Raw genomic sequence first — 23,718 nt, 5'->3', positions numbered from 1 at the left:
TGCCTGAGGTCCCGGGCCGCATGTGGCCCTCGGTCCGTAGGTTGGACATGCCTGGCCTACACAATGAAAAAGTCAGCAGAGAAACATAAACCTTTACAGGATAAAAATTCTGGTGCTAGAAGTAGCCGGTGCTTTAATTTTTTTTAAGAGTATGCCCTCTCTTTTATTGTTCTGCTGGCTAGGGGTCTGTGATTATGTGGGTCTGTCATCTTTATCCGTCCTTCACTACACTGTGAATTATTGACCTTCAACAGGCATCAGGTGTCAGAATATTATGATTTAGGAGAAGCTGGAAGTGTAGCAAGGTTACTGATAATGTCCACCATGAGTAAATGCCAACATCTGCTAGATTTTCCTCCATTCAGTTGGCATGGTGGCATGGGAACTTCCAGGTGTTACCACATGATAATGGATATTTGTGGTATAAAAGTTCCTGTGGACCCCAGAAATGCTCACTCTCTCACCATGAAGTGTCTTCTCTTCCTCTCACTCCTTGGCCTTGCTGGTAGGTTCCCAACTGAACCCTTTGTTTTTAATGACTATAATAATAACATGATGTATTTAGCATTTTGGAAATGGTGAATTAGCCTAATTTATTGAACAGTTAGCCTTCTTCTCTAAGCAGATATAAAAAAACTGTGATTGATGCAGCTATGTAATAATTAATACATGGGTACAAGTATTTTTTAATGTAAGTTCCTGAAGCTAAGCTGAGGTCAGCCTCTTGCAGTCCCTGTACAGCAGAGCTAGAGCGTGGGAGAAAGAAGTAGAAGGGTCCAGTCACTCCATGTGCTGACATGAAACATGCTGATAAGAGGAGAAAGCAGAGTGACAGAGAGATGAGCTTATCACTGCGCTGCTTCTCCTTTCACTGTCCAGTCACAGGCTGGGGGTGAGTCCAAGAGAAACTGGGCTCAGATGAAGTGGGTTGAATGATGCTCGCCATTAGACTGAGGGCATCTAGAGGCAGAAAAAAATACTGCAGGGGACATGTATGAGTTGAACTTAATATTACAGCAAAAACAGGTTTACTTGCTTTATCTTTTAGCGGACTATTCTTTTTTATCTTGTTATTTTTGGCTGAAGTTCAGCTTTAAAACTGAACTTCAGGGATGTTTTTAAACTTACATTGGCCCAGCATGGTTTCATCTAATTCTTTATATCTCACATCTGGAGGGCCACTGGGGATAGAGAAGTTTATTGTAGTAACCTCTGCTATATACTGTATGGTCAGTGCTGGTCGAGAGACTTGCCTTCTGTATACTGAACAAAGAGGGTCATTTGCTTGGAGTTTAGCTTTAAACACATTCTGATAATCTTCTATAACTTTTAAGGCATTCACATAGATTTTTTTCTAAAACCTAATAGTCAGCTATTATTTTCACTTCCCAATAAGAAAACCTGTTTTTGAAGTAAGCAGTTTAGTTTAGTCTAAGCATATATGTGGTTAATGTTGTCTGGCTTCCACAGTGTGTATATTCCCTTTTTCTCTGGCTTCTCCCCTGGTGTCTCCAATTGATTTTAATTGGGATTGTACCGCCCCTGGCCAGCAGGGGTCATGTACATCTATATAAATTTGATTTTATTACATTTTTTGTATGCTATGAGGAAGGCTTAGGCCGAAATGCGTTAGAAATTTCCAAGATGTTGTAACTGCTTCAGTGCAAAATAACATTTCATAGGAAGGTGCAGGCTTTTGATTTCTATGGATAAATATGCTATTAATTTGCTTTCAAAAACCCAACCTGGCCTATTCTGATTAAATATAATATACATTTTTTTTTTCAGCCGCTTTCCATTACAATGATGATGACAAGATTGTAGGAGGCTACACTTGCCCTGTCAACTCTGTCCCCTACCAGGTGTCCCTGAACTCTGGGTACCACTTCTGTGGAGGGTCCCTCATCAATGACCAGTGGGTGGTCTCCGCTGCTCACTGCTATAAGTCGTAAGTAATGTTATTTCCTGAAGGGAATGGTTCAGGGGGGAACAATAATTTAGGAACAATATTTCAGGTCTAATATATCTTTTTATACTGTGGTGTCCATAAACGGTGGCAAGGTATCAAATTGGAAAAACTGACTCTTTAAGGTGGGTCATAAACAAAGCAGAAAATGTTGAGAATGTCTTCTCTAGTTCTTCATAGGACTTTATTTAACACTAGTGTTGAGCGAACACGGACTGTATTATTCGTGTTCGTACCGAATAATTGGATTTTTTGTACCCGAACACGGACACGGACACTTTACTGTATGTTCGGGTAAAAATCCGTGTTCGGTCGTTTTATTTCCGGGTTTTGCATGCTTTGGCGCTCTTTTCATGGCGGGCTTTCAACAGCCAATCAACAATCGTTTAACTGGTGTGCCTTAAGCCATCCCAGCCATGCCTGCAAATGTCTCAGTAGCTGTGATTGGCCGTCTGAAGCATGTGACCAAGTCTTTATAAGTTCGAGGCAGCCGCAGCGGCGTCATTATGCTGCTTAGATTCAGGGACAGAGCACACATCAACGTGCTGGCTGCTGATTAGGGAAAGATAGGCAGGAAAAAACCATTTGTGTCCGGATAGAATTGAGGGACAGGTCGGAGTGTTTAGGCAGGGCGAGTTGTAGGCATTTTAGGGATAGAGTCTGCTGAATTATAGGGTCAGTGTCTTCTACAAACTACAATCGATATTGCTGTGTGGGGGGTGGGGTCTGCACTCAATCCTGATCTACGATCTCTTCTCAATCCTGTTAGGGACAGAGTCTGCTGAATTTTAGGGAAACTGTGTTCTACAAACTACAATCGATATTGCTGTGTGGTGTGGGATTGGAGATAGGCAGGTGTCAGTGATCCACATCCATTTTTCTGTGTGTGAGCTGCAGTGAACACAATCTTTTTGGGCTGCAGTGAACACAATCTTTTTGGGCTGCAGTGAACACAATCTTTTTGGGCTGCAGTGAACACAATCTTTTTGGGGTGCAGTGAACAAAATCTTTTTGGGGTGCAGTGAACACAATCCTTTTTGGTGTGCAGTGAACACAATCTTTGTGGGGTGCAGTGAACAAAATCCTTTGTGGGGTGCAGTGAACACAATCTTTTTGGGGTGCAGTGAACAAAATCCTTTTTGGGGTGCAGTGAACAACATCCTTTTTGGGGTGCAGTGAACACAATCTTTTTGGGGTGCAGTGAACAAAATCCTTTGTGGGGTGCAGTGAACACAATCTTTTTGGGGTGCAGTGAACACAATCTTTTTGGGGTGGAGTGAACAACATCCTTTTTGGGGTGCAGTGAACAAAATCCTTTTTGGGGTGCAGTGAACAAAATCATTTTTGGGGTGCAGTGAACACAATCTTTTTGGGGTGCAGTGAACACAATCTTTGTGGGGTGCAGTGAACACAATCTTTTTGGGGTGGAGTGAACAACATCCTTTTTGGGGTGCAGTGAACAACATCCTTTTTGGGGTGCAGTGAACACAATCTTTTTGGGGTGCAGTGAACACAATCTTTGTGGGGTACAGTGAACAGAATCTTTGTGGGGTGCAGTGAACACAATCTTTGGGGGGTACAGTGAACACAATCTTTGTGAGGTGCAGTGAACACAATCTTTGTGGGGTGCAGTGAACACAATCATTGTGGGGTGCAGTGAACTCAATCTTTGTGGGGTACAGTGAACACAATCTCATACTTCTGAAGGTTTGAGGGTGCTGCCTGTTCCATACTCCCCCTACTCCTCATCTAGCCTTTTAGGGGTACAAACAATAGTAATTGGGGCCTAGTGTGGTTGTGTACGTGTGATATACATACACTTTTTTGGGATCATATTTTCTATTCCGCTATTTAATCAAAAACCTTTGGGGATCAGTTAAATTGGGGGATAGTCTGTGTTGGTACGTGTGAGAGAGATCCACCTTTCCAAGTTGTTGGGGTTCATCTCATACTTCTGAAGGTTTGAGGGTGCTGCCTGTTCCATACTCCCCCTACTCCTAGCCTTTTAGGGGTACAAACAATAGTAATTGGGGCCTAGTGTGGTTGTGTACGTGTGATATACATACACTTTTTTGGGATCATATTTTCTATTCCGCTATTTAATCAAAAACCTTTGGGGATCAGTTAAATTGGGGGATAGTCTGTGTTGGTACGTGTGAGAGAGATCCACCTTTCCAAGTTGTTGGGGTTCATCTCATACTTCTGAAGGTTTGAGGGTGCTGCCTGTTCCATACTCCCCCTACTCCTAGCCTTTTAGGGGTACAAACAATAGTAATTGGGGCCTAGTGTGGTTGTGTACGTGTGATATACATACACTTTTTTGGGATCATATTTTCTATTCCGCTATTTAATCAAAAACCTTTGGGGATCAGTTAAATTGGGGGATAGTCTGTGTTGGTACGTGTGAGAGAGATCCACCTTTCCAAGTTGTTGGGGTTCATCTCATACTTCTGAAGGTTTGAGGGTGCTGCCTGTTCCATACTCCCCCTACTCCTAGCCTTTTAGGGGTACAAACAATAGTAATTGGGGCCTAGTGTGGTTGTGTACGTGTGATATACATACACTTTTTTGGGATCATATTTTCTATTCCGCTATTTAATCAAAAACCTTTGGGGATCAGTTAAATTGGGGGATAGTCTGTGTTGGTACGTGTGAGAGAGATCCACCTTTCCAAGTTGTTGGGGTTCATCTCATACTTCTGAAGGTTTGAGGGTGCTGCCTGTTCCATACTCCCCCTACTCCTAGCCTTTTAGGGGTACAAACAATAGTAATTGGGGCCTAGTGTGGTTGTGTACGTGTGATATACATACACTTTTTTGGGATCATATTTTCTATTCCGCTATTTAATCAAAAACCTTTGGGGATCAGTTAAATTGGGGGATAGTCTGTGTTGGTACGTGTGAGAGAGATCCACCTTTCCAAGTTGTTGGGGTTCATCTCATACTTCTGAAGGTTTGAGGGTGCTGCCTGTTCCATACTCCCCCTACTCCTAGCCTTTTAGGGGTACAAACAATAGTAATTGGGGCCTAGTGTGGTTGTGTACGTGTGATATACATACACTTTTTTGGGATCATATTTTCTATTCCGCTATTTAATCAAAAACCTTTGGGGATCAGTTAAATTGGGGGATAGTCTGTGTTGGTACGTGTGAGAGAGATCCACCTTTCCAAGTTGTTGGGGTTCATCTCATACTTCTGAAGGTTTGAGGGTGCTGCCTGTTCCATACTCCCCCTACTCCTAGCCTTTTAGGGGTACAAACAATAGTAATTGGGGCCTAGTGTGGTTGTGTACGTGTGATATACATACACTTTTTTGGGATCATATTTTCTATTCCGCTATTTAATCAAAAACCTTTGGGGATCAGTTAAATTGGGGGATAGTCTGTGTTGGTACGTGTGAGAGAGATCCACCTTTCCAAGTTGTTGGGGTTCATCTCATACTTCTGAAGGTTTGAGGGTGCTGCCTGTTCCATACTCCCCCTACTCCTAGCCTTTTAGGGGTACAAACAATAGTAATTGGGGCCTAGTGTGGTTGTGTACGTGTGATATACATACACTTTTTTGGGATCATATTTTCTATTCCGCTATTTAATCAAAAACCTTTGGGGATCAGTTAAATTGGGGGATAGTCTGTGTTGGTACGTGTGAGAGAGATCCACCTTTCCAAGTTGTTGGGGTTCATCTCATACTTCTGAAGGTTTGAGGGTGCTGCCTGTTCCATACTCCCCCTACTCCTAGCCTTTTAGGGGTACAAACAATAGTAATTGGGGCCTAGTGTGGTTGTGTACGTGTGATATACATACACTTTTTTGGGATCATATTTTCTATTCCGCTATTTAATCAAAAACCTTTGGGGATCAGTTAAATTGGGGGATAGTCTGTGTTGGTACGTGTGAGAGAGATCCACCTTTCCAAGTTGTTGGGGTTCATCTCATACTTCTGAAGGTTTGAGGGTGCTGCCTGTTCCATACTCCCCCTACTCCTAGCCTTTTAGGGGTACAAACAATAGTAATTGGGGCCTAGTGTGGTTGTGTACGTGTGATATACATACACTTTTTTGGGATCATATTTTCTATTCCGCTATTTAATCAAAAACCTTTGGGGATCAGTTAAATTGGGGGATAGTCTGTGTTGGTACGTGTGAGAGAGATCCACCTTTCCAAGTTGTTGGGGTTCATCTCATACTTCTGAAGGTTTGAGGGTGCTGCCTGTTCCATACTCCCCCTACTCCTAGCCTTTTAGGGGTACAAACAATAGTAATTGGGGCCTAGTGTGGTTGTGTACGTGTGATATACATACACTTTTTTGGGATCATATTTTCTATTCCGCTATTTAATCAAAAACCTTTGGGGATCAGTTAAATTGGGGGATAGTCTGTGTTGGTACGTGTGAGAGAGATCCACCTTTCCAAGTTGTTGGGGTTCATCTCATACTTCTGAAGGTTTGAGGGTGCTGCCTGTTCCATACTCCCCCTACTCCTAGCCTTTTAGGGGTACAAACAATAGTAATTGGGGCCTAGTGTGGTTGTGTACGTGTGATATACATACACTTTTTTGGGATCATATTTTCTATTCCGCTATTTAATCAAAAACCTTTGGGGATCAGTTAAATTGGGGGATAGTCTGTGTTGGTACGTGTGAGAGAGATCCACCTTTCCAAGTTGTTGGGGTTCATCTCATACTTCTGAAGGTTTGAGGGTGCTGCCTGTTCCATACTCCCCCTACTCCTAGCCTTTTAGGGGTACAAACAATAGTAATTGGGGCCTAGTGTGGTTGTGTACGTGTGATATACATACACTTTTTTGGGATCATATTTTCTATTCCGCTATTTAATCAAAAACCTTTGGGGATCAGTTAATTTGGGGGATAGTCTGTGTTGGTACGTGTGAGAGAGATCCACCTTTCCAAGTTGTTGGGGTTCATCTCATACTTCTGAAGGTTTGAGGGTGCTGCCTGTTCCATACTCCCCCTACTCCTCATCTAGCCTTTTAGGGGTACAAACAATAGTAATTGGGGCCTAGTGTGGTTGTGTACGTGCGAGATACATACACTTTTTTTGATCATATTTCCTATTCCGCTATTCAATAAAAACCTTTGAGGATCAATTGAATTGCGGGATAGTCTGTGTCGGTACGTGTGAGAGAGATCCACCTTTCCAAGTTGTTGGGGTTCATCTCATACTTCTGAAGGTTTGAGGGTGCTGCCTGTTCCATACTCCCCCTACTCCTCATCTAGCCTTTTAGGTGTACAAACAATAGTAATTGGGGCCTAGTGTGGTTGTGTACGTGTGATATACATACACTTTTTTTGGATCATATTTTCTATTCCGCTATTTAATCAAAAACCTTTGGGGATCAGTTAAATTGGGGGATAGTCTGTGTTGGTACGTGTGAGAGAGATCCACCTTTCCAAGTTGTTGGGGTTCATCTCATACTTCTGAAGGTTTGAGGGTGCTGCCTGTTCCATACCCCCCCTACTCCTCATCTAGCCTTTTAGGGGTACAAACAATAGTAATTGGGGCCTAGTGTGGTTGTGTACGTGCGAGATACATACACTTTTTTTGATCATATTTCCTATTCCGCTATTCAATAAAAACCTTTGAGGATCAATTGAATTGCGGGATAGTCTGTGTCGGTACGTGTGAGAGAGATCCACCTTTCCAAGTTGTTGGGGTTCATCTCATACTTCTGAAGGTTTGAGGGTGCTGCCTGTTCCATACTCCCCCTACTCCTCATCTAGCCTTTTAGGGGTACAAACAATAGTAATTGGGGCCTAGTGTGGTTGTGTACGTGTGATATACATACACTTTTTTTGGATCATATTTTCTATTCCGCTATTCAATAAAAACCTTTCTAGGGCAAGATCTTAAATTACAGAAATATGAGGAGACCGTCAAATAAGGGCCGTGGCCTGGGTCGTGGTGCTGCTGGTAGAGCTCCTGTTGCAAGGAGAGGACATGGTCGATCTGTGCCAGCTACACGCACAAGTGAAACACCTTCCTCAAGTGTGAGTAGGCGACAGAACCTGCATCAGTATTTGGTAGGGCATCAAACGCCCCTAGAAGTGATGAGGCCAGAACAAGTTGAGGCGATAGTAGATTGGTTTGCTGCTGACAGTGCCTCCAGTTCCTTCACATTGTCTCCCACCCAGTCTACTGCAGAAAGGTCAGAGTTGGCACCTGCAGCCAATGTCCAACCGTCTTTCACCTCACCCCCTTGCAAATCAGGCCAGCAGTCTGAGCCCCAAGCCATACAGCAGTCTCTTATTCTTTTTGAAGACTCTGTCAGCAGGGTTTCCCAGGGCCATCCACCTAGCCCTGCCCCAGAAGTGGAAGAGATTGAGTGCAGCGATGCCCAACCACTTATTTCTCAAGATGAGTACATGCAAGGATCATCGCAGCACGTCTCCGATGATGACGAAACGCAGGTGCCAACTGCTGCGGCGTTCAGCATTGTGGAGACCGACAAGGAGGGCAGGGGTGAAGACTGGGTGGAAGATGATGTGGAGGACGATGAGGTCCTCGACCCCACATGGAATGAACGTCATGCAGGTGACCTGAGTAGTTTGGAGGAAGAGGCGGTGGTCGCACAGAGCCACCAGCACAGCAGAAGAGGGAGCAGGGTGCAGAAGCGGAGCGGCCGTGCCCTAGACACTACGCCCGCTACTGCCCAACGCAGCAAGGGAACGAGCGCACCAAAGTCAGCTCAAAGGAGTTCTCTAGCGTGGAAGTTCTTTAGAAAATGTGCTGATGACAGGACACGAGTGGTTTGCACCCTGTGCAATCAGAGCTTGAAGCGAGGCATGAACCTTCTCAACCTGAGCACAACCTGCATGATCAGGCATCTAAGTGCAAAGCACGAGCTGCAGTGGAGTACACACCTTCAAAACCAAGAAACGTCTCTGGCTCATCCTGCTTCCTCTTCTGCTGCAGTCTCGGCCGCTCCAGCCACATCTGTAGTGATACCGGCACCTGCCACCCCGCAAACAGACGATCTGTCAGCAACACCACCACCTGGGTCACCAACAACCATCTCCACAATGTCCCGTGGAAGCGTTCAGCTTTCCATCTCCCAAACACTTGAGAGGAAGAGGAAGTACCCCCCTACCCACCCGCGATCCCTGGCCCTGAATGCCAGCATTTCAAAATTATTGGCCTTTGAAATGCTGTCATTCCGTCTGGTGGAGACGCACAGTTTTAAAAACCTTATGTCGGTGGCTGTCCCACAGTACGTCGTGCCCAGCCGCCACTACTTTTCCAGGCAAGCCATCCCTTCCCTGCACAACCAAGTGGGGGAAAATATCAGGTGTGCACTGCGCAACGCCATCTGTGCCAAGGTCCACCTAACTACGGATACGTGGACCAGTAAGCACGGTCAGGGGCGTTATATCTCCCTAACGGCACACTGGGTAAATGCAGTGGCGGATGGGCCTGAGGCGGATAGCAATTTGGCGCATGTCCTTCCACCACCGAGGATTGCAGGGCGCTTCAGTTTGCCTCCTGTTCGTAACTCCTCCTACTCCGCTTCCTCATCCTCTACCGCCTCCTCATCCGGACAGCGTAACACCTTCACCACCAACTTCAGCACGGCCAGGGGTAAACGACAGCAGGCAGTTTTACAACTTGCCTGTTTGGGGGACAAACCACACACCGCGCAGGAGTTGTGGAGGAGCATGGAACAGCAGACAAATGAGTGGTTGCTGCCAGCGAGCCTCAAGCCCGGCCTGGTGGTGTGTGATAACGGGCGAAATCTCATAGCAGCTCTGGGCCTAGCCGGTTTGACGCACATCCCTTGCCTGGCGCATGTGCTGAATTTGGTGGTGCAGAGGTTCCTTAAAAACTACCCCGATATGTCAGAGCTGCTGCAGAAAGTGCGGGCCGTTTGTGCGCACTTTCGGCGTTCTCACCCTGCTGCTGCTCGCCTGGCAGCGCTGCAGCGTAACTTCGGCCTTCCCGCTCACCGCCTCATATGTGACGTGCCCACAAGGTGGAACTCCACCTTGCACATGCTGGAAAGACTGTGCGAGCAGCAGCAGGCCATAGTGGAGTTTCAGCTGCAGCACGCACGCGTGAGTCGCTCTGCGGAACAGCACCACTTCACCACCAATAACTGGGCCTCCATGCGAGACCTGTGTGCCTTGTTGCGCTGTTTTGAGTACTCCACCAACATGGCCAGTGGCAATGACGCCGTTCTCAGCTTAACTATCCCACTTCTATGCCTCCTTGAAAAAACAATTCGGGCGATGATGGAAGAGGATGTGGCACAGGATGAGGAGGAGGAGGAGGATGAAGAGGTAACATTTCCAAGGCTTTCAGGGCAGTCATTCGCAAGGGGCTCCGAGGGTGGGTTCCTGCACACGCAAACGCCAGGGACGCAATTGTCCAGCAGGGGCACAGTTCTGGAGGATGAGGAGGATGAGGAGGAGGAGGAGCTGGAGGAGGAGATGGAACCATGTTCACAGCAGGGTGGCACCCAGGCCAGCTCATGGCCATCACTGTGTGCGTGGCTGGGGGGATACAGAGGACACGGACGATACACCTCCCACAGAGGACAGCCTTTCGTCGCCTCTGGGCAGCCTGGCACACATGAGCGATTACATGCTGCAGTGTCTCCACAACGACCGCCGAGTTGCCCACATTCTAACTTGTGCTGATTACTGGGTGGCCACGCTGCTGGATCCCCGTTACAAGGACAACGTACCGTCCTTAATTCACTCACTGGAGCGCGATCGCAAGATGCGCGAGTACAAGCGCACGCTGGTAGACGCCATGCTGCTGGCATTCCCATCTGACAGCGGGGCCACAGTGGAAGCACAAGGCAGAGGAGGAGGAGGAGGAGGTCGCCAACGCAACCAGGGCACCGCCAGCACCTCAGAAGGCAGGGTTAGCATGGCCGAAATGTGGAAAAGCTTTGTCAGCACGCCACAACAAACAGCAGCACCAGCAGCTCAGATGGAACGTCTTAGCAGGAGGCAGCATTTTACCAACATGGTGGAGCAGTATGTGTGCACACGCCTACATGTAGTGAATGACGGGTCTGCCCCCTTCAACTTCTGGGTCTCCAAATTGGGCACATGGCCTGAGCTTGCCCTTTACGCCTTGGAGGTGCTGGCGTGCCCTGCAGCCAGTGTATTATCTGAACGGGTATTTAGCACGGCTGGGGGCGTTATAACAGACAAGCGCAGCCGCCTGTCCAGAGACAATGTGGACAAGCTCACGTTCATTAAAATGAACCAGGCATGGATCCCACGGGACTTTTCCATACCTTATGCAGAATAGCAATGGATACCGACCTTACCCACCCATTGTTCCATTTTTGCTCTTTCTCACTCTTTTGGGGTGTACCCTCATTTAAAATTTTTGAAAAGAAGCAGTGTTGGCTACCTCGTCCTCCTCCTCAGGGCCAGATTAATGTAGGGGCTATTGGAGCTGCAGCTCCAGGCCCCTACCTTTTATATAGGCCCCGGGTTGGCCATATTCACTGTTACCGCTCTTCTGTCACTTGTAAACACAGAAGTCTGGCTTCTATGCTCGCTTCCCCAGGCAGCACCCTCAGAACCTCCCCACACAGCGTGAAGGCCGGACAAGGAGGGACAGTTGGCGATGCATGGATGTGTTTATGGGCTTCAGAGACAGCATCCCATGTTGAATTAGGCATGCATGGCTGCACCCTTCCTCCTCTGGGTGCATGGCAAGGCACGGCCCTTAAGGCCCTTCAAAATCCTCAGCACCAAGCCCATGATGCTGTTAATCCGGCCCTGGTCCTCCTCCACCGCCGCTTCCACCTACACCGCCCATAGGTGTGCGCAGCCTATTGCATTAAGGTGTGCACCCCAAAGTTGAAATACACATGCATGTGTTTGCCAGCAGGGAGAGTAATGTATCGGGGCCATGTACCTGTAGGCAAGGAGAAATAGAGCAGAGCAGGTCCCAGGGAGATCTTTCCCATCTCCTCACTGGCAATGCTATGTGCCCTAGGTGATTAGGGTGTGCCCAGGCACACCCAGCACACCCTGTGCGCACGCCTATGTCACCGCCACATCCACCACCACCTCAACCTCCCTCCTACTCCATATGGGCCTCGTCCTTCAGAGATGAAGAAGAACATTGTTTTATTTTTCTGTTTTTTTTTTGTTGTTTTAAGTTATTTCCCTATCCACATTTGTTTGCAGAGCACTTGCCATGCTCTTAATTACGTTTTGCTGCCATTTGCAGCACTCTAGCCCTTTCCTTTGGTGTTTTAGAGCCATTTTAGTGCCTTAAAGTTCGGGTCCCCATTGACTTCAATGGGGTTCGGTGTCCGGGAAAAGTTCGGTAAAAGTCCGGGACACGGACCCGGACTTTTTTTTAAAGTTCGGCCGAACCCGTCGAACACGGACATCTAGGTGTTCGCTCAACCCTATTTAACACCACTGCTTGCTTATTCAATCTGTAGATAAATGTTCTCAGACAGAACAGAAATCTACGTTCCAAGAAGGAATGAAAAGTGTGCACTTGTAATATCTGCTCCATGCATGCTGCTGTCAGCTGCACTGGCATTGGCAAATGGGAATATCTCAGCTACGTATAGATCTATCATTATATATTTTTCAGTTTTATCCCCATATAGGACAAAGTACATGTAGTACTTTGTCCCATGTTTCTAAGTGCCTTCTAACCCTAGATATGAAATCCGACCTGCCCCCCTCCCCCCCTGCCGCTGCCAATCTGACAATAGATTTGAAGGAAATGGTTAATTTATAGCTGCTGCTTGTCTTAACTGTAAGCACTTTCCCAATACATGCAATGGCTGACAAATCCCACTTTCCCCTGCATTCCTCTTGCCATTACTTGTCTCAGGGAAGTGCTCACAGTTGGGACAAGCTGCAGCTATGATTCAGCCATTTCCTTCATAGCTGTTGTCGGATCGGCCACTGCAGGAGGGTATGGGGTCGGACCCCGTAACTAGAGGTAGAATACAACTGAAGCGGGACACTGCTCCAGGTCAGCCAGCAACAATCAGCCTCAGTAGTACAAGCAGTTTGCAGCTAATTTATTAATGAGAAGAAAGTCTGGATTGCTACACTATAGAAAAACCACCTTTGTTGGCAAAAACGTGTATCAAAACAGGTAAAAACATCATAAAATAAGCAGCAGAGGAGTGAGGTAACTCACGTACTTGTTTCGTGGTATGCTTCTGCTTACTCATAGCAGCCAAACTTAACCCTGTCACAGTATGTATATATATATATATATATATATATATATATATATATATATACACACACACATATATATACACATATATATATATATATATATATATATACCCACATATATATACACACACACACATATATATATATATATATATATATATATATATATATATATATATGAATATATATACAGGACAACCAGACAACCAGGGTCAGAAGAAAACTACAAAACCCCACGCAACAAAAAAAAAAAAAAAAAACATGCTCCCTGTATAATCGATGGAATAGAGCCATATAGCGATAGACCAAAAAAAAAAAAAGTAATAATAATTAAATGAAAATGAAACAAAGTAACCAAATAATATAAAAAGAAAAACTTAAATGATTGTAAACATTATTCATAAAATGTTTCTAAGCCCATCCTGGATCATACATATTATATAAAGTTTGCAGAAAAATTAAATACCGTACTGTCCGGAGGAGGAAACCATCTAATACAATTAATAAGATGGTGTCACTCATAAAAATGAGCCAAGACATCCACAGGGTGTCTGGTTTGTATTTAAAAAATTCAATATATTTCCGGTTTGCACAGAGGTCTAAACAACTCACCCCCTCTCTTTGGATACCTCACTCTTTCAATGTCCGGGACCCAGATTGCCATGAGATCACCCTTGTTTCAAAAGATTAGCCAGCTGCTTTTTTTTAGTATTGTACAGGTGATCATGGAGGTGATCCGTGAGCCTGCTGGTGGTCTGGGCAACATACTGAACCGAGCAAATGCCCCAGGTGATGACATATGTTACATATTTCATATTACAATTAACAAAGGAGGGAATTTTAGGCTCTCTCCCACTATTAGTGGACCTCACAACGTCATCACTAATAATGTGAGAACAGCAAGGTAATTTTCCATCTCAACATTCGAAATTGCCCTTAAAAAGCCAACTTAGTAGTGCCTCCACTCTCACTGGAGAAAGGGCTAGGAGACAAATAGCTACCAAAAAGATGGAGCCCACCATGATACAATCCTAACTCCTTTAGATAGTATCCTAGAATAAACACTATCCTTAAATAATCCTGGTAAATATCTTAATGCAATATATTTAATCTTATTGAACTCCAGGCTATAGGCAGTGGAAAAAACAGGCATTACCTCACTTTGTTTATCTTTGTTTTTGGTCTATCAATAGTTCACCTCTGGTTTTAAGCCTGTCCATTGATGGATTGAATCCTGTCTGGTCCATGCTAAACCGGCCGAGATTCGATCCATCTATGGGTAGGCTGTTTGTGCCCAAGTCAATCCATCAATCGACTTGGGTACAACCAGCATGTTGGATTTTAGCATGAGATTATTCCCAGCAGCTATAGCTGCTAGCAGTAATCATTGTGTTCTTGTCTCTGTCGGGTAAACACAATAGGATTCCCCCATCAACAGTGATTGTGTTGATTTGGAAAGCAAGTAATTTTCCTGTGGTTGCTGGAAACAAAATGATATAGTCTCTGGCCTGCCTTAGTTCTAGTCATGCATAGGACCCTATTCAAGAAGCATAGAAGTGGGTTACCCCCCACTGTTTGAAACTTTTTCACATCAACTTAACCTCACTGTCAAAGTGATCATAGTTACTACAAATACGGCACAACCTCAAAAACTGGCCTATTGGTATGCCCCTAATAGTATGAGTGGGGTGTCCTGAGTCCATTCACAACACAGTGTTACCAGCTAATGGTTTCCCTTAAAGTCCCAAAACAACCTGTCCTCTACACCAGAAAGTATCACATCTAAAAAAAAAAATGATTGTGGCGGTCTCCATTTGGCCAGTAAATGTCAACTTTGACTCATCATTTAGATATACCGGTCAGTTTTCCACACTGCCAATATCCCAGAATCAAACTGCAAATCATCAATATAATAAAAATAATAAAGCCTTATTTAGGCAGGACATTGGTTTATACGGTATATCCAAAGAAGTGGGTTCTCTCCCACCAGCCCATCAACCAACCGAAAAGGTCAGTGAGAAAGGAGGAAAACTTTGCCCCCATGGCTGCTGTGCACCTCTGGAGATAATGAACTCCATCAAAAAAAATTGTGAGTAAGCAATAAATTTCAGGTATGCAAAACAAATTCCTTATGATACAAAGAATAATTGCTGTATCATTCCAAGAAATATAAGACTGCCCAGAGTCGCAGCATACATGGAATATGGAATAAACTAGTGATGTAACACATACCACCCCCCCCCCCCCCGTATACTTATCCTTAGGGGGTAAGCATTTCAATTTATTGAGAAACTGTTTGGTGCCTGTCAAATATCCACAAAGACCCATAACCAGAGGCTGTAACTGATGGTCGACCCACTAGCTGAACCTTTCATTTAAAGAACCAATGCTTGCAACAATCAGCCTTTCAGGCACACCCATACCCAGAGGCTGTAACTGATGGTCAACCCACTGGCTGAGCCTTTCCTGTAAAGAACCAATGACTGCAAAAATCAGTCTTCCAGACAAAGGTTCAAAGCCCCTGTGGGTTTTGGGTAGATGGTGGAACACTGGCATAATAAGGGCAGATGGAACAAACATATTCCTATCCTCCTCAGTGAAAATACCCCCTTACCCCTCTAGATAATACGGATTATAAGTCCTTCCTGAATACGTTGGTGGGGTTACCCCTTGACTTAACATAAGTGTGAGCATCAGACGGCTCTACATCTGTACATTTCCACATCCAAGATGACCACCAACCTTCCCTTCAGAACTCCTAATTACAATATAAAGATCCGCACACAAAGTTTTAGGAGCCACACGTTCCTGAGGCATTTAATTATCATCAACAACCAAGCCTAAAGCAGACACCTTTGAAGCTAGAGGTGTAAGATCCTGGTCGATCAGCCTCTAATACTGATCATTTCTTTGCCCCTGCAATTCATAGGATAACAATCAATCAAATGGAATGTTAGATCTAAAAGTAATAGACTCGTCTAACGTATGATCAGATTTAGAGGCAAGGTCTTCAAGGCCACTTCTAGGGTTAGAATGCACCTATCAACATGGGACAACGTACTACATGAACTTGGCCCCATAGGAGACAAAACTGTAACATAAAATTTGTGATTGATCTTTTAAGGACTGAGGTTGGGAACCACTGGGATAGGGGGAAAGGTAGGGTTATCTATTAGCATGATGTGACCACACAAACCCTACTCTCTTACAGACGTATTGAGGTCAGACTTGGTGAACATGACATCGAGCTCTTGGAGGGGACAGAACAGTTCATCTCATCTGCTAAGATCATTCGTCATCCTAAATACAACGCCTACCTTCTGGACAACGACATCATGCTTATTAAACTGTCCCAACCTGCAGTGATAAGCTCCAGGATCCAGGCCATCCGTCTGCCCAGCGAGTGTGACGTGGCCGGCACTCAGTGTTTAATCTCTGGTTGGGGAAACACTTTGAGCAGTGGAGGTGAGTCCAAGTGTGTTTTCATTTTATTCTCAATCACTAATTTAAGTAGAGTGATTCTATCTAGTTAGAGGAAACAAAAATACTTTTCTCTAAGACAATTTATGTACAACAGCCTCACTGCACATCCTGTTGAGTTGTCCACTCATTACTGAATGTTCTCCTTGCTAGCTAATTACCCAGACCTCCTGCAGTGTCTTCAAGCCCCCATCGTGTCTGATGAGGCCTGTCAAAACTCCTATCCTGGTCAAATCACTGGAAACATGATCTGTGTTGGGTACCTTGAAGGTGGCAAAGACTCTTGCCAGGTAAGCATAAATTCTTCACTAAAGCATGTCCTGATAATTATCCTGGGCAACAACATTCCTCCTTTTTAGTAGGGCACAATGGTTCTAGAGCATTATCTCAGGTCAGAAATGTTTTTTTTTTTTGTAGACACAATTGTATGCCCCAGTATGATGAAAAGCTGGAAGTGAGTTGCCAACATCCCTGTTATTTGAACAAAAATGGACAGGGGGTCCCCCTTGGGTGTGGGATTTTAACGGCAAATACACTTCCACAGAGGAGTAAAATTAAATCATTTTATTATAGCAAAAAGATAAAATAGATCTGTAAAAGATCTGAGGTATACAAACAATGATAGATAATACAATATGTACAAGAGTAGTGTATGGATGTAAAACCAAAAAATTAGAAAAGGTAGTGGTACATATACTTGGTTGTATATGTTGAATTTGAAGGAAATCCTCCAACCCGACGCGTTTCAGGCGCACAGGCCTTTCTTCAGGGATCTGGATGTAGAGAGATATGATTTCCTATGGAGTAGTCAGGGTTTGACAAGAGAGTCACTTCTGGTAAAAGCAAAAGAAGGGAGAAGTCTGCTGTGTGGGATGCCGACTGTGCATCAAAGGGTCCCTGCAGGTGTTGTCCCTCCCGCATGTGGCTTCAACGAGGATGCCAAGTAAGAGGTCGCGGAGGCGACTTGTACAGAATATCAATGCGTCTATGGGAGAAGGTTGTTGATTGAGAAAGATCCAAGTGCAGGGAAGTGTGTTTCCAGCTTGGGGTTGAATTCCTTGGTATAGCAGTAGGTAAGTAACAGATATGATGGAACTTCCTCCAGAAAAGGATGACTAGAAGGTCCCGTGTCACCTCAGGACAAGTGGGAGTGGGATCGTCCCAAGATGTATACTGAGTAGAGGGGTCCAAGTGTATCTAATTACTAATTCAGGTTGTTGGATCAGGCATCTGGGATGGCTGGACATAGGTGGCCAAGGCTGTAGGCAGTATGCAGCTCCTGGGTATATTCCTTGAGGTTGTTCTGAGTATTCCAGTGCGGAGGAGCAGCAACACCTGCAGGGACCCTTTGGTGCACAGTCGGCATCCCACACAGCAGACTTCTCCCTTCTTTTGCTTTTACCAGCAGTGACTCTCTTGTCAAATCCTGACTACTCCATAGGAAATCATATCTCTCTACATCCAAACCCCAGAAGAAAGGCCTGTGCTCCTGAAACGCGTCGGGTTGGAGGATTTCCTTCAAATTCAACATATACTACCAAGTATATGCACCACTACCTTTTTTAATTTTTTGTTTTTACATCCATACACTACTCTTGTACATATTGTATTATCTATCATTGTTTGTATACCTCAGATCTTTTACAGATCTATTTTATCTTTTTGCTATAATAAAATGATTTAATTTTACTCCTCTGTGGAAGTGTATTTGCCGTTAAAATCCCACACCCAAGGGGGACCCACCCTGTCCATTTTTTTTTAGAATCTTATATTTTGGTGTCCCAAGATGGTGACAAATTTTGAATGGCTCCCTTGTGCTAGCTGCTCATTTAATGCTATTGACAACTGCACAGGCATTACTCAATGAGAACAAAGCAGCATGGTTGGTTAAGGTTGTCTACTTAGGTATGACATGGCGATCACATGGGTTTGTTTGCAAACAGTTGTCCCTAATAGTGATGGCTGATGGTATATTTCTTTCTGCATTTACTCACTGTTCACAAAAACCAGACACCGTTCGATACAACACAGAAAAATACATATAAGTGGGAGAGAACATGCATGTTAGCTATTCTTTATAAAGATGAATGTTTCTAGCTCTCTTCTTACTCAAGTATCTTCTCATCTAAAGCAACAGCTCTGTCATACGAGTAAGGTAGCAGCGCATATCTCTAAAGAGAGATCAACATTATCATTCACCCGCATAACTTCCTAAAATCTATCATAAGCCATTCTACTGGTCCAATGGAGTCTCTAGCTCAAACCAATGCCTCTGATTAAAGGAAGTCATTATTAAAAGTTCTGACAATGGATCTCACTTAAACTATATCAAGTCATGGAAATAAAGTTTGAAGCGGTAGTTGGAAACCCTACTTGTAAGGATAAAATGTCCATGGGGTTTCCTTTCTGCATCATGTAAGTGGAACGTTGGTGGCATCTCCACCCAAGTTTTTGAAGTTATTTTCCATCTGAAACCAGTAAAAGAGATAATAAGCTTCTGTTTTTTTTCCAGGGTGACTCTGGTGGTCCTGTGGTTTGCAATGGAGTTCTGCAGGGAGTGGTCTCCTGGGGTATTGGGTGCGCTCTTCCTGGCTACCCTGGCGTTTACACCAAGGTGTGTAACTACGTGTCCTGGATTGAAGACACAATCGCCCAGAACTAAACATCTCTACGTATAGGGAATGGTGGGATGAGAAGGATAATATGTATCATTCCAAATCCAATAAAATCATGCACATGAACCATTACTTTTCTTGTTTTATTTCATATGCAATAGAATGTTTTGTATTCTGTGGATTTATTTGTTGTGTGTTACAAATTAAGAATGTAGAGCAAAGTTTTGGGCAACTGTCCTAGAAACCTGGGCTGATCCACCAGGCACCTGAATAGTTCTACTGTTTAGTATGGGCTTTTTTATTTTAAACATCTGCTTATACCTGCGACCAAATTAGTAATTTAATTACACCCTACGCTTAGTGCCTCTTGTAGTTCCTTAAAACCCACCATTTTCATGGCTTTTGAGTGATTACTATGGGTTATTCTTACTTTAAAACAGTATGCACATTTGTTCTGTGAGCATGGAGGCAAAACAAAATGTTCCTCAATCAGAAAAAAGTAGAGTTAATCAGGAAAATACCACATTATGGCCAGTAGACGGATTTGACAGTTATAGGGAATAAATACTTGTTGACTATAATCATCAGCTCCATCTAGGGGTCATTTAGTCATTGTAAGTCAGTTGCAATAAACTTTCTTGATATGGGGGGTCTCAAGTGCGGCCTCTGACATCCTCAAAAGGCTGTACATAAAATTCTGTGAATATTAATTAGAGAAGGTAAAAAAGGGGGAGGGGTATGTCTGTATATTAAGAACAGTGTACAGGTGAATATGAGGGATGATATTAATAATGGAGCTATGAATGAGGTAGAATCCCTATGGGTAGAGCTTCAAAGGGAAGGCACTATGGGGAAAGTAATATTGGGCGTATGCTTTAGGCCCCCCCCAACCAGAGGGAGGAGGGGGAGGCGGACCTCCTATCACAGATTGGATTGGCAGCAAGGATGGGAAATGTCATTATAATGGGGGACTTTAATTATCCAGATATAGACTGGGCAGAAGGAACCGCACACTCAGCCAAGGCTCGGCAGTTCCTAAATGTTTTGCAGGACAATTTCATGGGTCAGATAGTAAACTAAAGAAACAATGCGGTACTTGACCTAATGATTACCAACAATACAGACCTGCTCACGGATATAGAAATACAGGACAACTTAGGAAACAGTGACCATAGGTCAATTAGTTTCAGTATTAATCACAGTAATAGGAAACACAAGGGTAATATAAAGACACTGAATTTCAAAAGAGCCAACTGCCCTAAACTGCGCTCTTTGCTAGACAGTATCAAATAGGATAGAACCCTGGGAACAAAGAACACGGAGGAAAAATGTGAGTGTTTCAAGAGCATACTAGACAAAGGGATTGGTCAGTGTATTCCAAAGGGGAATACATTTAAGAGCGCAAAACTAAACCCTGGGTGGCTAAACTCCATCATAAAAATGCATATTAATACTAAAGAAAAGGCCTTCACAAAATACAAGCCCCAGGGGTCATTGGCAGCATTCAAGCATTACAAAGAATGCAATAAGAAATGTAAAGGCGAAATCAAGGCGTCTAAAATAGAACACGAGAGACATATAGCGGAAGAGAGTAAAAAGAACCCCAAGAAATTCTTTAAGTATATAAACAGTAAGAAAGGGAGACCAGAACACATTGGCCCCATGAAAGACGATGAAGGGAATCTGGCCACAGAGAAGGGGGAAGTGTTAAATAATTTCTTCTCTTCAGTCTTCACAAAATAATTGGGGGGCTACACTAACCCAGCTTGTAATGTTAAACTAAATAATACACCTCAGGAAGTACCTCCATGGATAACAGAGGATAGACTTAGAACTAAACTAGAGAAACTTAACATAAATAAATCACCGGGACCGGATGGCTAGCACCCAAGGGTTCTTAAAGAGCTCAGCCAGGTGATTGCCAGACCATTATTCTTGATCTTTAAGGATAGTCTACAGACGGGTATGGTGCCAGCTGATTGGAAAAAAGCCAACGTGGTACCAATATTTAAAAAAGGGCTGATATATATCCCGGGTAACTACAAGTCAGAAAGCCTAACATCAGTAGTCTGCAAGATTTCAGAGGGGGTGTTAAGAGACTAGATACAAGACTTTAGTAATGGAAACGGTATTATTAGTAGTAATCAGCATGGATTCAGGAAAAATCGTTCTTGCCAGACCAATCTATTAACCTTCTACGATGAAGTGAGCTGCCATCTAGATAAAGGTAAGCCTGTGGATGTGGTGTATCTGGACTTTGCCAAGGCACTTGACACCGTTCTCCACAAACGCTTACAGTACAAACTAAGGTACATAGGAATGGACCATATGGTGAGTACCTGGATAGAGAACTGGCTCCAGGGGCGAGTCCAGAGGGTGGTGATAAATAGGGAAAACTCTGATTGGGTGGGGGGCTGGAACCTCTGGGTCAATCTAAGATTGAAAAGGACCTGGGGGTCCTAGTGAACAACAGGCTTGGCAGTGGCATGCAATATATATATATATATATATATATATATACACACATTATTTCTACATTATTGAACAATATAAAAATAGAGAAAGATCTGGGAGTCCTAGAAGATAGACTAAGCAATAGCATGCAATTTCAAGCTGCAGCTGCCAAAGCCGGGAGAATATTAGCATGCATAAGGAAGGGGATATATTCCAGAGATAAAACTATAATCCTACCACTTTATAAAACCATGGTCCTAACACATCTGGAGTATGCTGTCCAGTTCTGGTCGCCAATCCTCAGAAAGGATGTGTTGGAACTGGAGAGAGTCCAGAGAAGGGCAACTACACTAATTAGGGGAGTAGAAGACAATAATAAATAAAGTGTAATTAATACACTAGAGCGGTTGCACACAGGATAGAGTGAAATAAATAACAACGTGATTAATTTAACATGATTGTTATAAGAATTAATAAAAATCAACGTGATTCATATAAATTATGTGAATAAATAAATATATTATGTGATTATATGAATGTAAAATAATAAAGTGTGAAAACCATGTAATTGAGCCGCTCATCTGGACAAAAATAGGGCTGATAACTAATTAATTTTGGCAAGAGACCGTGCTCCAATAGATACAATAAATATCAATCAAATGGGTAACTCCTGAGGTCTTTTAATCTACTCACTTACCCATACAGTGTGACAAAATGTATTTTCTTTCCTGCAAAAAAGCATATAAAATGTATTATTATCTCACTGTGGAGGTTCTGCTGCCACTGTACTACCGACTTCGCAGCTGACCCCAGCACCATGGTCATGTCTTCACCCCCTGTGTGGTCTTTACTACAAAAACACAGATTGCAACATCATCACAGTGTTTCCATAGGGTGATTTTTTATGCTTATCACAGGAAAGTATACAAATAAGAACACAGAGCAAGGATAAGGTAACACAAATCAATGAATAGATATCAAAAATAATGACCAGAGTTCACCTTTAACAACAAGTACTAAACAGCTGCACAGATCTACAGTATACCAGTAGATAAATATCACATGTATACATGGGTTAAACTGTTGGTTATGTGGTTTAGTGTTTAGATTGGATTCCCATACGATCCTTATCTGTATGATGTTTATACAGTGTGCTCTTCCTGAGTTCATGTGGGTTTCCTCCAAATGCTCCACATTTCCTCCCCTAACCTAAAAAACATATCTGTAGGGTTGTTCTACAGTGTCTCACACTGGGAGAGACAGAAAGACGACTTAGGACTTAGGTTAGGACTTAAACCAGCCATAGACGGAGTGATTTTGTTCTCTTAAAGTGACAGGTTGTAGGAAAGAAAATCGCTTGATTCCCCCATCAACACAGTGAATGATGATGGGGGAATCCTTCCCGATGAGCCTTTGTGTTCTCCTGGTGGGGAAGGGCAGGGGGGGGGGGGAGTGCTAGCAATAATTACTGGAGAAAGTGCAGAGAAGGGCAACCAAACTGATCAGAGGCATGGAGAAGCTCAGCTATGAGAAAAGATTAGAGGAACTGAATTTATTCTCTCTTAGTGCCGGGTCACACTTGTGCGATGCGGGAAGGCTGCGAATTTGCAGCCTGTTCCCGCATCGCAAATGCACATCTGGCAGTTCACACTGCCATATGCGATACGCTGGGGGTGTCAATGAAATGTTAACGACACCCCCAGTTTGATCGCATATCGCAGTGCGATCTGACAGTTCGCACAGGATCGGATCGCACAAGTGTGAACCACTGTGCGATCCGATCCTGATGCGGCTGAAAAAATGCCTCATGTGCGAGTTTTGTGCGGGTGCAGTGCGAATTTAGCCATACAAAGTGTATGGCTGAATTCGCACTGCACATCCGATCGCATGTAATGAAGGAGCAGTGCGCTCTGATATTACATGCGATCGCCGCACTCGCTATAGTGTGAACCGACACTAAAGAAGAGGAGATTAAGGGGGATATGATCACCATGTATAAGTACATAAGG

At 43.9% G+C, this 23,718-nt stretch overlaps 1 protein-coding gene across 1 annotated transcript; it reads left to right on the top strand.

Annotated features, from left to right (window-relative positions):
- Positions 1–457: 457 nt before the first annotated feature.
- LOC309563153 (trypsin-like) lies at positions 458–19,387 on the top strand. Its single transcript, XM_082267487.1, has 5 exons — positions 458–505; positions 1,789–1,948; positions 16,372–16,625; positions 16,794–16,930; positions 19,153–19,387. Exons 1-5 carry the CDS (start codon positions 466–468, stop codon positions 19,300–19,302), a joined length of 741 nt encoding a protein of 246 aa, XP_082123613.1. The 5' UTR covers positions 458–465; the 3' UTR covers positions 19,303–19,387.
- The last annotated feature ends 4,331 nt before the right edge of the window (positions 19,388–23,718 follow it).

The sequence above is a fragment of the Pelophylax lessonae genome (genome assembly GCF_965119305.1).
Source record: "Pelophylax lessonae genome assembly, chromosome: 9".
Taxonomy (NCBI): domain Eukaryota; kingdom Metazoa; phylum Chordata; class Amphibia; order Anura; family Ranidae; genus Pelophylax; species Pelophylax lessonae.
Note: the sequence above shows the minus strand (reverse complement) of the source record. Positions and strands in the feature narration are given on the sequence as shown.

Bases quoted from the DNA above. Each gene is read 5' to 3' on its own strand.
- LOC309563153 (XM_082267487.1), top strand. From the start codon at position 466: ATGAAGTGTCTTCTCTTCCTCTCACTCCTTGGCCTTGCTG. The intron at 1,949-16,371 runs GTAAGTAATGTT...ACTCTCTTACAG, and splicing joins GCTGCTCACTGCTATAAGTC to ACGTATTGAGGTCAGACTTG. The intron at 16,931-19,152 runs GTAAGCATAAAT...TTTTTTTTCCAG, and splicing joins GTGGCAAAGACTCTTGCCAG to GGTGACTCTGGTGGTCCTGT.